General features: G+C 35.1%; 1 protein-coding gene across 1 annotated transcript in view; it reads left to right on the top strand.

Moving 5' to 3' along the window:
* Nucleotides 1-14896, top strand: part of LOC131164878 (uncharacterized) — a 73919-nt gene that overhangs the window by 8148 nt on the left and 50875 nt on the right. Inside the window, exon 2 of the mRNA XM_058122402.1 lies at nucleotides 7393-7458. Coding sequence (XP_057978385.1) covers nucleotides 7393-7458 — 66 coding nt within the window. The remainder of the gene's footprint in view (nucleotides 1-7392; nucleotides 7459-14896) is intronic.

The following is a 14896-nucleotide window of genomic DNA, read 5'->3' as shown; positions in this document are numbered from 1 at the left end:
AAATACTGCTTATTGTGAGCCACTTTTAGTTTAGTTTTTTTTGAAGGCATTCATTTTGTGTTTGCTTCATGAAATTGAGGTTAAATACTAGAGAAAAACTTAAATGAAATGTGCGCACATAGGATTTTCTATGCTGTTAATCTCGTTATTTTGTATTAGCATTTTTCGTGCTTTTGAAGGAGAATGCGGGACCTACGTTTGTTTCATAATTGTACTTACTTAAGCACCGTGAAAGAATTGATGGAAATTGGAGAATTCCCAATGGTTGCAGTGAAGGAAGAAGATCAAGCATTTTTACCCGACTCTACAACTTCTTGTGTTTACTGTTATGTCAAAAGTATACCCCCAAAAGCAATGAAACTATGGTCTTAGGGCATAGTTGAGTTATTGGAGCATGGTCTTTATTTTAAGAGTTTTTCTCTGTTTTTCTCTTTTTGTTTTTGTCCAATCCATTAATGATAAGTGTAAGTGCTGCTTGTTCTTTTCTTGTTTCTTCTTGCACAATGGTTGTTTTGTCAATTTTGTATCCCTTTTTTAACTCCTTTCAATCGTCAATTGTAATACATTTCCTCTGCTTATAAGTCATGCTTGTGATTTATGCAATATTAAAATGATATTTAAATTACATGATAAAATTTTATATCCTTAATTTAAGTTATTTCACCTCCCCATCATTGGAGGCTTCTTTGCGTGGTCTAACTCAAGGGAGAGTTTCACTCTCACTCAAGAATTGACAAGTTCCTTATTTCCTTTGATTGGGATGAACATTTTTCGAAAGCTACACAATCCTTACTCCCTTGGCACATTTTGGATCACTTTTCTATCTTACTTGGTACAGGATTAATCAAATGCGAACCCCTTCAGTTTTGAAAACATGTGGCTTAATCATGAAGGTTTTGGTGATATGGTCAAGAATTGGTGGCGAGTCTTGCAGATTAAAGGGAATGCCAACTATGTGGCTGCCTCAAAATTAAAATTTCTAAAAGAGACATTGAAATGTGGGAGAAAAATATCTTTGGCAGTATCACTCTAGAAAAGAATTAGATCCTGTTTCCTGAATGACATAAAGGAGTTGGATGACCAGGAGCTTAGAGGGAGCTTGAATGAGTTAGCCTAAAAAAGGCCCTTACCGAGATCATCACTTTGGAGAAAACAGCATGGAGACAAAAATCTAGGGCCCTTTGGTTGAAGGCAGGGGACAGCAACACTAGTTTATTCCGCTGAGCTGCTAATGTGCATCGTAGATATAGTTTGATGACGAATGTTGAAGTGGAGGGTGTGCTCCTTGTGGAGGAGGGAGATACAAAACCGGGAATTCACAATTTCTACAGAAATCTGTATACTAAGTGGGAATTTTTGAGACCAATTGTAAATGGTATCTTTTTCAAATAATTGAACTTCTCCATAGCTTGGTGGCTCAAGAGATCCTTTAAGAAAGAGGAAATTGTTTAAGCTGTCAAGAGCTGCAATGTGGACAAAGCCCAGGATCTAACGAATTTAACATGGCATTCTTCCAAAGGAATGGGGACTTTCTTGACCTAAATATAGTTGGAGTCTTCAAAGACTTCCACATCTTAGGCAGATTTGTGGCTAGCATCGATAAACCTTTGTTTACCTTGATTCCTAAAAGAGTGAGGGCTTTAAACATTAAATGCTTTCGTCCCATTAGCTTGGTTGGTAGCTTGTATAAGCTCCTCTCTAAAGTTCTAGTAGCCAGGCTCAAATTAGCAATATCAGAAGTTGTTGGGAAGCATCAACATGCCTCTGTTGCCAGCAGATAAATCATGGATGCTGTCCTTACTGCGAATGAGGTTGTGGATGTCAACAGAACAACAAACAGCAAAGCAAAAGATTTCTTTCCTTACTTCAGCCCACATTTATTTTCTTATATTTCAATTCATTATTTTGTACAGTTAGCATATATTTAGTTTACATGTATAGGGCTTGACAGATTAGAGTTTACTTGTATAGGGCTAGAATCATGCTAGACCTTATTTACTTTCCATGTATAGCATTCTTGTAAAGTCTATATATAATATACAAAACTCAAGGCCAATTCATTTGGCCATTCACAAAATATTTGACATGGTATCAGAGCCAGCTGACTGCTAGGTTTTTTTTTCCCTTTGATTTTTTTGTCTTCTCAGTTTCGTGTCTGTTGTGGTTTTATTTTCTCTTCTGGAACTTTTCTATGTTCTTTCGGTACATCTGTGGCTTCATGACTGTCGGCACAGCAGGTTTCCAGGTTGCTATTTATTCCTCCAGTTTATGTCCTTGTGATTCTCAGCAATCCGGCAACAGTTTTCTGTTGCTGTTTGTGACTTTCGGCAAGCAGGCACAGCAGGTTTCTGGTTTGCCACTTATTTCTCCAGTTTCTGTTGCTGTTTGTGACTCTCGGCAAGCAGGCAACAACTTTCTGTCACTGTTTCTGGCACTTATCTTCTCGGCACAGTGGGTTTTTGGTTCAAGATTTAATTTTTTAGTGCAGGGAGGTTGTTCTTGGTTTTTCTTTGTACCTGCGTTGTTTATTTTGGGCTTCTAGATTTTCTAATGGTCTGTTTCTTTCGGCACAGTCTATTTTTTTTGGGCTTCTCAATTTTCTCCATTATTTAGCATGGACTCCACACCTGTGTATGCCAAGTTTACGGGCAACAATTATTCTACATAGGCTTTTCAGTTTGAACTTTTCCTGAAGGGAAAAGATCCAAGGTCATATTGATGGCACGGATTGTGCACCCAATCTTGATAAATCCAAGGAGTCTGCAGCTTGTCCTTCATGGACTGTGCATGATGCTCGGATTTTGTCTTGGCTTCTTGGCTTCTTGCTAATGCAAAAAAATGAATTTAGGGATGTGGTGTCCGTTTCCTATTACACCACGACTTTTATCGGTACACGGACTATTAATATTATTTAAAATTATGACTGTAGTATAGATTTCTTTGATTGAGATGCGAAGAGATTGGAGGGCTACTCTTATGTATAGTTAGCTCCTTATAAATAATATTCTCGTTGAAAGTTAAAATCATTCCTTGAAAGTGAATCTTATTTACAAGGATTATAATTTGCAAAGTAAAGTCCTTCCTTTTATTTTGCATCAATTGTATATTGTGTTAGATTACCACATTACCAAAGAGCTTAACCTCTAAGGTTGTGTACCAGCAATGTGTGTCAAGTCTTAAGACTTGCCTCGTTAGTGCAGCCTGATGGCATGTGGAGAGGTAAACAATCAATAAATAAGGCTCGTTATGAGAAAATAAGAAAATTTTGACAAATTGATGATAAATGGACACAAATAGACTTCATGACCTTGAGGAAACTAGATACCATGTTAGATTGCCACCTTACCTAAAAGCATAAGCTGTTAGGTTGTAGGTCATCAATGCATATGAAGCCTTAATGTATTGTGTTTTCATTTTTTTATGTTATTGATTTTTTATTTTTATAAATTTTTTAAGTTGGATTACTTACATGTATCCTTAATGCAGTCTAGTTGTGTCTTTCATGTATGAAAATTGAAGTATGACTTTTTAAGATCCTAATTATCTCCTTGAACTAACAGTTATAATTATTATTGTTGAATTTGTGAGCTATTTTTCTCTACAAACCCCTTCATTTAACTATGTCATGACTTAGTAGGTGTCTTCCAAGTTTAGTCTTCTGTTCTACCTCCTAAATATCTTTTGGTGACTAGGCATCTCTTTGATGGGTTTCTTTTTGGCAAATTAATGGACTATACAACTTTACAAATATATTATATTTTGTTTTTTTTTTTATATTAAGTATATTGAATCTTATTTGTAAGTGTTGTACTTCATCGAGTAGAAGTATCCATTCTATTTTGCATTGTCCATATATTGCATATGTTTTTTTTTTTTTTTTTCAATCGGGTATAAAAAGGCAGCCCGGTGCACAAAGCACCCACGTATGCGGGGTCTGGGGAAGGGGCGTGTTGACTTTTTGAGTCCGATCCCTGTTTTGATGCTGACAAAATACAAGTATCTCATGTGTGCATTTAGTGTTTTTGAATAGGTTCATGATTCAGCACACACATGAGGTAAAGGACATGAAAGCCTGGAGGAACATAAATATCATATTTTTTGGTGTATTCCATGAAGACTAAAGAGCAAAAGATGAAGACATTCATTTTAATTTGTATATGCATTTAATTTTTATATAATGCATGCATCTGCATGATATGTCTTGTATGCTTAGATAGGCCTTAGATTGACCATAGGGAGCCACAGAACCTTAGGGATCGGTCGATCGATGCCGGATTTTTTAGGGTATATGCTCAAAAGATCTAGATTGTCCTTAGGACTCCTTATACTTCATAAAAATGTGCCCTATTAAAATTAAGTTAATCATCATATAAATAGAGACAACATTATAAAGAGAAAATGACCGAAAATGCCTAAAGTGGCATGTTCGGTCGACCACACTCAGTTATACTGAGATCTTCGGTCGACCGAACTCCCACTGGGTCAACATTTTGACCGCTCGGTCGACCGACCAGATATATATAGGGAAGCCCTGGTCGACCGAACCTCCCCGGGTCAACAAATTGACCGCTCAATCGACCGACCATTATTATATGGGCAACAATCTGGTCGACCAACGCCCACGTGGGAAATGCCAACCACCTGGTCGATCGAATCTTGTAGTTCAAATTGACCCGATCGACCGAACCACGTGGATTTGGAAAATCGCCCTTGAACCCTTCAAGTCCGGTCGACCATCCTTCTAGTTCAAATTTCTCCTGGTCGACCGAACCCAGTCACTCGGTCAACCGAACCTTAAGTTCGGGTGACCAACCTTCTCGGGTTGGCGAATTTTACTGAGGTTAAAATCACTGTTAAATTTTATTAACCTCACTTAAACCTTTTCTAAAATGACTAATATGTTCCTGACAGTCATATTTTCTAAAAAATCTATAAATACCCATTCCATAACTCTGATTAGCAACTTTGATTAATTCCAAATTCTCTCTAACCCCTTTGTTAATCAAAGTTCTCCCAAACCATTCTTATTGCAAAATTTTTCATTCATTTCAAAATCATTTTGTGAAAGAGTATATTTGTTATGGGCATTTATTTTTGTATTCACATGCTATTATCTCACATACTATTTATTTTTGAAAATCATTTTTGAGAATATAGCTTGGGTTTCTCCCGATTATTTTCATGATAAATATTTTTCAGGAGAAATTATTTATTGCACAAACATTTTCTTGGACTTAAAATCCTAGATTCTCCAAACACTTTTATTTGCAAAAATCTTTGTTGAAGAACATATTTCTCATTTATATATATATATATTCATATATATTTTTTGTGCAAAAATTATTGAAAGAGCAAAATCCTAAGTTCTCCTATATTATTATTGAAATATCTTTTTGGAGAAAATTTTTTATTCGACTTTAAATGTAATTAAGCATCCTTACTACTGAACATATTTCATATCATATTAGAGTGCATGTATTTTGAGTTTTATTGTGTACATTTCTGCTTGTATTTTAGAAACATTATTATATGTACAAAAATGTTTTTATTGAAACGGTTGGGTTCAACTCGGAATTGAACTGGGGAGTCTCTGCCCCGTAAGTGAGACCGGTTTGGTTCAGCTCGGAAATTGAATTGGGGTTTTCCTCATCCCGTAAGGAGAGGATGTAAAATGCTTTTACTCCACCCGTTTAAGTGAGTAGGGTTAGTGGAATCCTTGGGGGGTATGCCCAAGGCGGGGATGTAGGCAGTATTGGCCGAACCTCGTTAACAAATCTGTGTGTCATTCACTCTCTATTTTATTTAAATTCCTGCACTTAAATTTCAGCATGTGTATGAATGTTTAATGTCATAATTATTTGCATACACGCATTTGATTTAAATAAGATATACTACGCACGTGTATGTTTATTTTCACTGTTAAAATTATTTTACATACATGTGTGTACATTGAATGGGACTTGATATGTGGTGAATCAGCGTAAATGTTTAATTTAGTTGAAAAGTTTCTAAAACCCAATTCATCCCCCCTCTTGGGATCACACCAATTCCAACAGGGTGAACCACAATCATTGAGTGAAATACTCCTACTCTTTATTGTCCATATATTGTATATATATTTTTTTAATTGGATATCTTATATTTATTGTTAATAACATGATCTTTCTGTAACTTTCATGCCTTAAAAAAGGTGATTTTTTAAAGCTCCTAATATCAACTTGGATTACAGATCCTAATTAATATGGTTCGAATTTTCACAAGTCATTCTTTTTTTCTTAACTCTTTAGTTCAACAACTTAATCTTGTCTTTCGATTTTAGCCTACCAATTTACCTCCTAAAAGTCCTTTGGTGACTTTGTCTCTTTTTGGGGAATTTTTGAAAATTAGAAGAATACATTAATGTCCAACATGTATAGTGTTTTCTGTATTTTAACAAAGTCAGCGTTCTCATTGCTGATACTACAAAAATAACTTCTAAAAATTATTAGTTGATATTAGGATTTATTAATTATAAGTTGTCTTGCAAACTTGGTTTCTGAAAATATTATTATTTATTAGGAGTTATTTCATTGTAGAGTGTAATTTCTTGTAGGGACCACTGTAGCTTTCTTTTCACCTTTGCTTTTGTTTTTGGTGGAGAATTTCTTCTTCTCTGTTGTGTTCACTGCCTAATAAATCTTCTTCCTTTATCCAGAGAAATTATGGAATATATGGATGTCAAATTCCTTCTCTTCTCCTTTCATACATATCCTCTGCAGCCAAACATATTGTTAATCTCTGGGTCAATGATTGCAGGATTATATGTGTTGGATTGAATGTTAACTTATTATTTAGGTACTTGTTAATCACTGCATTGTTTTTTCACTGACTAGTCTTCTTCAATGGAAAGTATTTTGTGAGACGTCTTTCTGCAATTTTTTTGTTCAATTCTCCATTCGTGACAATGAATATTCTAATGTGAAGCATGTGAATGCAATATCAAGTTTTTTCAGTTAGCTTTGGAAAAAGTTTTTCTTACACTATATTTTGAAAAGGGAAACTTTTTTTGTTTTTTTCATCCAAACTGATGAAACCTTAGGAACTTCATTGGTAAATGGTCCATTTTTTGTAGCTGGAAAGGCCAGAGATTTTGATTCTTGGTCTGGTTTGAAACCCAAGGGGAATTGTTGAAGGCAAATCATAATATCATAGAATAATTGTGTACTTTTTTGGTGTGCCAGAGGGGAATCTCTGTCGTGTTAGAATCAGTAGCTCAATTTTGCTTTGGCTATCACATTAGAACTGAAATGGTTTTCCATTTTAATTTTTCATTCTCGAACTTTTTGCATCATTGTTTTTGCTTTTCCAGATTTCTTTATATTTATTTGTTTATTTGATTTTTGACAATGGCAGACCACCCTTCTCAATCATATTCTTTCTGCTCAACATGGGAAGCGAATTGCTGTCATAGAAAATGAGGTACTAAAGTTATTTGTGAAAATTTTGCTTGTATCCTGTTCTTGTTGCTATCCTTATTTTGTACATCATATGATATTATATTTTGATATATCTAATTCAATCATTAGGTGGCTTCTTCTATAATTTTATTTTCTCAAATTAAAATAAAATCATTTATAAATGTCTAAATTATGATTAGGCTCTCAAATTTGTAGCTGATTCTTTTGTATATATATATAGATATACTTTTTTTTTTTTTCATAAAAAATGAAGCCATATTAGGTAGGAAGGTTAGAGGATACAATGAGTTAGGGTAATGAGTCCACCAAATAAAACAAAAAAGAACCTCTAAAGAAAAAAATAAAAAATAGAAACTCCCTCCAAACCGTCTGATGGGCATGGATGAACATATGATAAATTCCCTATTTTTTCACAATCATTCGAAACATACCCATATTGTTTTGGGATTTCATCTAAGAACAACCCCCCACCACCGTCTAACTCACTAATATCATCACTTTTGAATCTGAAAAGTTCCCCCACTTCTTTCCTTCCTTTTCTTTACTTGCCCCATTACTACATCCAACCTCCTTCTTAGCATGAAAATCTTCCGCCATGTTAAGCTCTTCTTTAGAATCCCTCCTTAATAGCTTTGCCACTGTGATATGAGATTTTTTTTGTCTTTTCACCTTCCTCATCTTAGCACCCATAAGAGCCACCTTGCGACGAGCATAAACGTTGTTTCACTCAAATCTATTATTATTTCGACCAAAACCATTAGTTTTTCCCCGCAAGGCTTCTTATTATTATTTATTCTTTTCCATATCACCTTTTAATCCCTCTACAAAAAATGTCGCATTTTTACTCCCGTGTACTTGTTTTGAATCTGGTCTGCTAATATTCTAAGCTTGTTCCAAAACTTGATAAGTTTGACTACTAACTTGGAGAGCAATAGACTGGGAATGGATTTTGCTATCAAAGGGACTAGGGTCCTGCTTCCTAGTACTCGTTCTTTGTGTTCTAGATAAGTATTTTGGGCCTGCCCATTTTTGGTTTCCAGCAAGTAAGTGCTTGGATCACTCTTACACAAACAACAATCATGATTACCACCAAGGCCCATCTGCATAGAGCCCAAAGGCTAAGCTCCCTTTGACTCTAAATTAAGATCCAAATCAGACTTTCCTGAACATTGGGCCTGTTAAAATAAGTGGCCCAATTTGTTAAAAAAGACAAGCCTCCTTTTTAATAATTTGGGCCAGGTCCAACACAAGAAATATGCCCCCTTGGCCCAGTCCGCTTCACAATCTCCTCCCTAAATGCAACTCTAGCTGCATTTGAGAGAAGTGTAACTCCCGTTGGAACCCTAGCTTCCTTCACCTTTTGATTAATTGATGTCGATTGGTCTGTGATGTAACCTGACTTCAAAACCTTTGATCCTTCAGTTGCATCACACTTGTTAATGGTTATTTAGTCATTTAGCATTATTATTATGTGTTAAAGTTATGTTAGTAAGTGTGAGTGGGTTATTATGGTCATTGGTATTGTAGTTGACATATATTATAAATAGAGGCAGACACCTATCATTGATTCACATGTGCACACTTCAGAAGATACTAGTTTTCTTCTACTGTGGTTTGGTGTGCAGCTTGTATAGGATTGGCTGGTTCTGGGACCGAAGAGTTGAATCTTGAAGGGAAAGTTGTGGTTTAGTTTTATTGATTCACAAGTGCACTTTCTTTTATTGGAAGATCTAAGAGTCTTACAGTAATTGGGATTTGAAGTGCTCCAGTTCTCTCAATCGCCTTTGCAGCAATTACTTTCCCCTCCTGATTCCATCGATTGAGCTTCTAATCTTCAATTGGGTCTTGTTCAATCTTTCCAAGGATTCAAAATACTTTATTGCAATTCTTCATCGCTATTGAAACAAGAATTTCACTATTTCGATTCTGCTAGTCCTTGGGAACAGCTTAGCAACGGATAATTCCATATTGAAGATCACAAACTTGATATTCATCCTTCCATTTCAATTCCTTTCTGACAAGATCAACCTCCTCACAGATCCTTTAATTTGAACTGTTCATATCATCTTGATCTTCCTTTGATTTGCGATCATTTCTACTTTCACGAATCAACTTTCGAAATCTTTTCCTCAAGTGCTTTAACACAATGGAAGACGCTATCTTGTTCAAAGAAGAGATCGAATTGTAGATGAAACCCCTTGGCCCTCATCTGCCTGTAGTCTTGAGCTTCTTTGTATGTCTGAATTCCTGCCCTCAGAAACTCCATATCTGCATCGCTGTTTGTTCTGAATGCGTCGATCTGTACAGTTTGTGAGTTAGATGTTTCTCATTGCGATTCAGCCCTAAAATCATGAAAAAGCAATAAAGATTTTATGTGTTGAGGATGTTTCTTCAATACTCTTGGATTTAAATCTTAAATTTAGTTTGAAAAATTCTTGCAATCCCATGTTGCTTAAATATTTTTCGATTGATTTTCGTTAGCAACATCAAATTTCCTGTGCCAAGGGGTACTTACAATAATATTTTTCAGGCTATTGTCAATGTGTCATTACCTTTTTAGTTTTAGCCAAATGGTGAGATCTTCTCCTCTCTTGTTATTGCTTTTCTTATTACTATTATTATTTTTCCCAATAGCTGGTTAATAGTGGAGATTTTGCTTTTATGATTTGTAGGCTTAATATATGCATTTTAATGTTTTTGTGTTTTTCATTTGCTAGTCTTGGAATGTACAAAATTTTTCAAAAAGTACTATTGCATGACTTTTTTTTTTAATTTTAGTTTAGCTTGGATTTACACGCAAAATTGTATGCATTAAATTTTTTTTAATGCATTGTATTGTATGTGTTGTTTCTATTAGTTGTGGGGTGTGATTTAGAAAATTGTCTATGTGAAATAAGTTTGCAAAAAAAAAAAAAAAAAAAAGAAAAAAAAGAAAAAAGAAAAGAAAACTCAAACATGTACTTCGCCTGTGTAACACAAATTCTTGTACACATAGTCGGTCCCAAGTCTGGATAAAGGAGCAGGGTTGTGTTGGGTAGCTGATTGCTAGCATAAAACTTTGTCAGATTTTATTATCATGAATTCTTACCAAATTCACCTAGGTCAAGGGAATCGACTGGGTTAGTATATTCTTGGGAGAGGGTTAGTAAGTTAGCACAAGAAATTAAGACTAGATTAGCAACTTGGAATAGCGACTCTTGCCGACAAAAGTATGGAAATAGTGGAAATAATATTTAGAAGAAAAATTAACTTAATTTGCCTTCAAGAAACGAGATGGGTAGGAGAGATAACGAGAGAAATTGAAAATTCAAGATTTGAATTTTGGCACACTAGTAAAGAGAAGCATTAAAATGAGGTGGGAATTATTGTGTACAAAGAACTAAAAGATAATGTAGTAGATGTTAAAAGATTAGGGGATAGGATCATTAAAATCAGGACAACTTTAGGCCTGGAGATAGTGAACATCATTAGTGTGTATGCTCCCCAAATAGCCTTAGCAGAAAATCTTAAAAGACAATTTTGGGAAGATATGGATGGTATTTTATTAGAGATACCAATTTTTGAAATGACATTCATAGGAGTTGGTTTGAATGGTCACATTGGAATGGACAATATATGATATGAGAGGATACATGGAGGCCATGGATATGGAGATAAAAATGAGGCCGTTGATACAGTCTTTAGATTTTGCAATGTCTTACAAATTGGTTGTATTGAAAACTTGCTTTATAAAAAGAGAAGAACACTTAATAACCGACAAGAGTGGGTATAATAAAGCCAAATAGATTTCTTCTTAATTAGGAACGGGGATCGTCTATCTTTCAAGGGTTGTAAAGTTATCCAACTGAAAGTTTGGCTACACAACATAGAGTCTTAGTATTAGATATACATATTAAAAAATGGAAGAGGATGAGTGACATAAATCAACACGAGAGGACTAGATGGTGGAACTTGAAGGGAGATAATATTGTAAAATTCAAAGATAAAATGATCAAAGAGTGTGATTGGACATTTGGGGATAAGGTAGATACAAATACTGTTAGGACTAAATGGCTAATTCTATCCTAAGGATAGCAAAAAAGGTTTTAGGTGAGTTCAAAGGAAGATACTCGGGTATTAAAGAAAGTTGGTGGTTGGATCAAGAAGTCCAAAAAGCCATAAAGACAAAAATAAATTGGTATAAAATATAAAAAAAATTCTAGAAATAAAGAAAATCTTGAAAAATATAAAGAAATGAGGAAAAATGCAAAAATGACTATTAGTGAAGCCAAACACAGAGCTTATGATTCTTTGTCAACTAAACTAGATTCAAAAGAGGGAGAAAAAGACATTTATAAACTTGCTAGAGCTAGAAAAAGAAAATGCAAAGATTTAGGTGATGTAAAATGTATAAAGGACGAAAATGATAATGTCCTTAATTAGAGAAGAAGACATAAAAGAGAGGTGGCGAAGATACTTTGATAAGTTGTTTAATGAAAACCAAAATGAAAGGTTAAACTTGGAAGTGACAAATGAGGAGAAGAGTAAAAGTAAGAGATTTATTCGCAAAATTAGAGTCTTTGAAGTTAAGGTGACATTAAAAAAGATGAAAAGTGGGAAATCTATAAGACCAAATAAAATACCAATTGAAGTTTGGAAATGTTTAGGGGATAAAGGAAATATTTGGTTAACTAATCTATCCAACACTATTATAAAAACCAAGAAAATGCTAGAAGAATGGAGGAAAAGTACTTTAGTACCTTTGTACAAAAACAAAGACAATATTCAAAATTGTAACAACTATTGTGGAATAAAGATTATGAGTTGTACGATGAAATTATGGGAAAGGTAATTGAAAATAGAATACGACTAGAAACGAAGATTTTAGAAAATAAATTTGGTTTTATTCCTAGGAGATCAACAAAAGAAGCTATTTATATTTTAAGAAGTTTAATGGAAAAGTTTAGCGAAAAGAAGAGGGACTTGCATATCGTTTTTATTGACCTAGAGAAAGCATATGATAGACTACCTAAGGAAGTTCTTTGGTGGGTTGTAGAAACGAAGGGGGTTTGTAGTAGATATACTGAGATTTTTAAGGATATGTATGGTAAAGTAGTGACTCTCGTTAGGACAGTAGGAGGGGAATTTAGAGATTTTCCAATCATAATAGGTGTACATCAAGTTCTACTTTGAGTCCATATATTTTTCACTTTAGTAATTGATGAACTTACTAGGAATATTTAAAATGAGATCACTTGGTGTATGTTGCTTGCAAATGATATCGTGTTGATTGATAATAGTAGGAGTGGAGTGGAATCTAAGCTAGAACTTTATAGAGCCACATTAGAATCTAAAGGGTTTAGGATAAATAGGAATAGGACAATATATGAAATGTAATTTCAGTAATGTAAGGAATAATGATGAGAAGATTAAACTTGATAATCAAGAGATTAATAGCACTAATAGATTTAGAGATCTTGGATCTATTATGCAAGTTGAAGGGGAAAATGAAGAAGATGGAGTACATGGAATTAAAATAGGTTGGGTGAAATGGAGGAGCGCATCAGGTATGTTGTGTGATCATAGAATACTCTTTAAAATTAAAAGGAAAGTTTTATAAGATGGTTATAAGGCCAGCTATGCTTTATGGTTTAGAATGTTGGACAACTAAGAAACACGTACAAAAAGTAAAAGTTTCTAAAATGCGAATGTTTAAAGTGGATGAGTGGTTTAACATTAAAAGATAAAGTAAGAAACAAGCATATACGCAATAATTTAGGCATAGCATCAGTTGAAAACGAGATAAGTGAGGGGTGGCTTAGATGGTTTGGGCATTTGAAACGCAGACCTAGTAGAGCACCTGTGAGGAGGAGTGAATTAATTATTTTTTTTGGCATGAAAAGAGGTAGGGGTAGGCCTAAAATAACTTGGAATGAGATAACGAGGTATCAGAGCATAATTTTGAAACCTGAACCCTAATTGTTACAACCACCATCAAAACCGAAGACTAAAACACTAAATCTGCTGCATGTCTACCATCATAGAAGAATTTCAAGCAAGACTATAGCCCTAGAAAACAGCCAGCAGCTGCCAGCCGGCAGACCCATCGCTGGAAATTTCCTGGGCAATACTGCCAGTTTAGGAACTACTATCGATTTTGCAAAAGCAACAGCATAGTCATCCATAGACACTGCCGATTTGCGCCCCACTGAAATCCCATCGTCAGGCAGTGCCCCACATGCCCTCATGCACCGGTCGAAGGCTGCCAGGGCTGACACCATGCGCCAGCGTGTGAAGCTATTTTCAGGCATGTTTTTGACTTGAAATCATCCAGCAGTGATCAAATCCCTTAATAAACATATTAATGGAGTCTTTCATAATGTTTTTTGTCTGAAGATTTTACCTTTTTTTAATTTCTTATGTGCAGCACCCAAGGAATGGTTGTTTGATGCTTTGTGAAGCTGTTTGTCAATGGTTGTTGAGTTTATTGGGTCTTAAACAGTGGGATTTGCTGTGTTTTTGATTCAATGTTCGAATTCCTTCCATAGATCAAAATATCAAGCTGTTGGGCATGTGTTTTGCTCAAAGATCCAATCTTTGTTTTGGCCATGCACTCGTGGTAATTCGTTAGTTGTTGTTCGGCATTAGTAAAGGTCATTGGTGACTCTCTTGGAGCAGTGGTAGTGTTCATAAGCTGTTTTTGCAAGGCTGTGGCTGTGTTATATAAGTTGGTGATTTTTCCGTGTTAGTGTTATAGATTCACCTCTCCAATTGTTCCAGTGTTGTGTGTTCGTTTCTTGGTGCTGTGGGAGCCTCGTACTGATTTATTTTTGTCTCGTTCATGGTGGGTCACCTTGTTCGTGATTGTTTTGATTGTTCCATCAATTAATCTTGTTGTCATTGGTTCTAAGTTTGTGTTGGGATGGAGTTTGCAAATCCCAAAAGTATGGTTCCCTCATAAGTCACTTGTTTTAGTGAACTGCATACTATGCCTATATTAGAGGAGTATTCATGGTTTCTACAATATCAATTGTCTCAACAAGCATCTTATCACATTGCATCCTTTGCCCCAGATTGGTAACCCTATAGTCTCTATGTCATTTGATATCTTTCCCACTAGCCCTTGGGTTATCGATTCTGCTGCCACTAACCATATAGTAGGTGCAATCAACTTCTTTTATGCTCTCCAGTGCCCTAAAAATATACCTCAAGTTACTCTTGCTGATGGGTCCACTTTTGTTATTAAGGGCATAGGAACAATAAATCCTACTCATCCAATCTCTCTTTCCTTTGTTTTAAATATTGCTAAATCCGCTTTCAATCTCATGTAAGTTAGTAAGCCTACAAAGGGTCACTAAATTGTTCTATCACTTACTTTCTTGATTTTGTGGTTCTTTAGGATTTGAAGATGAGGAAGATAATTGGCACAGGACATGAGGTTCGTGGGCTTTATTACTTTG

This window comes from Malania oleifera, chromosome 9 (assembly GCF_029873635.1).
Source record: "Malania oleifera isolate guangnan ecotype guangnan chromosome 9, ASM2987363v1, whole genome shotgun sequence".
In the NCBI taxonomy this organism is placed as follows: domain Eukaryota; kingdom Viridiplantae; phylum Streptophyta; class Magnoliopsida; order Santalales; family Ximeniaceae; genus Malania; species Malania oleifera.
Note: the sequence above shows the minus strand (reverse complement) of the source record. Positions and strands in the feature narration are given on the sequence as shown.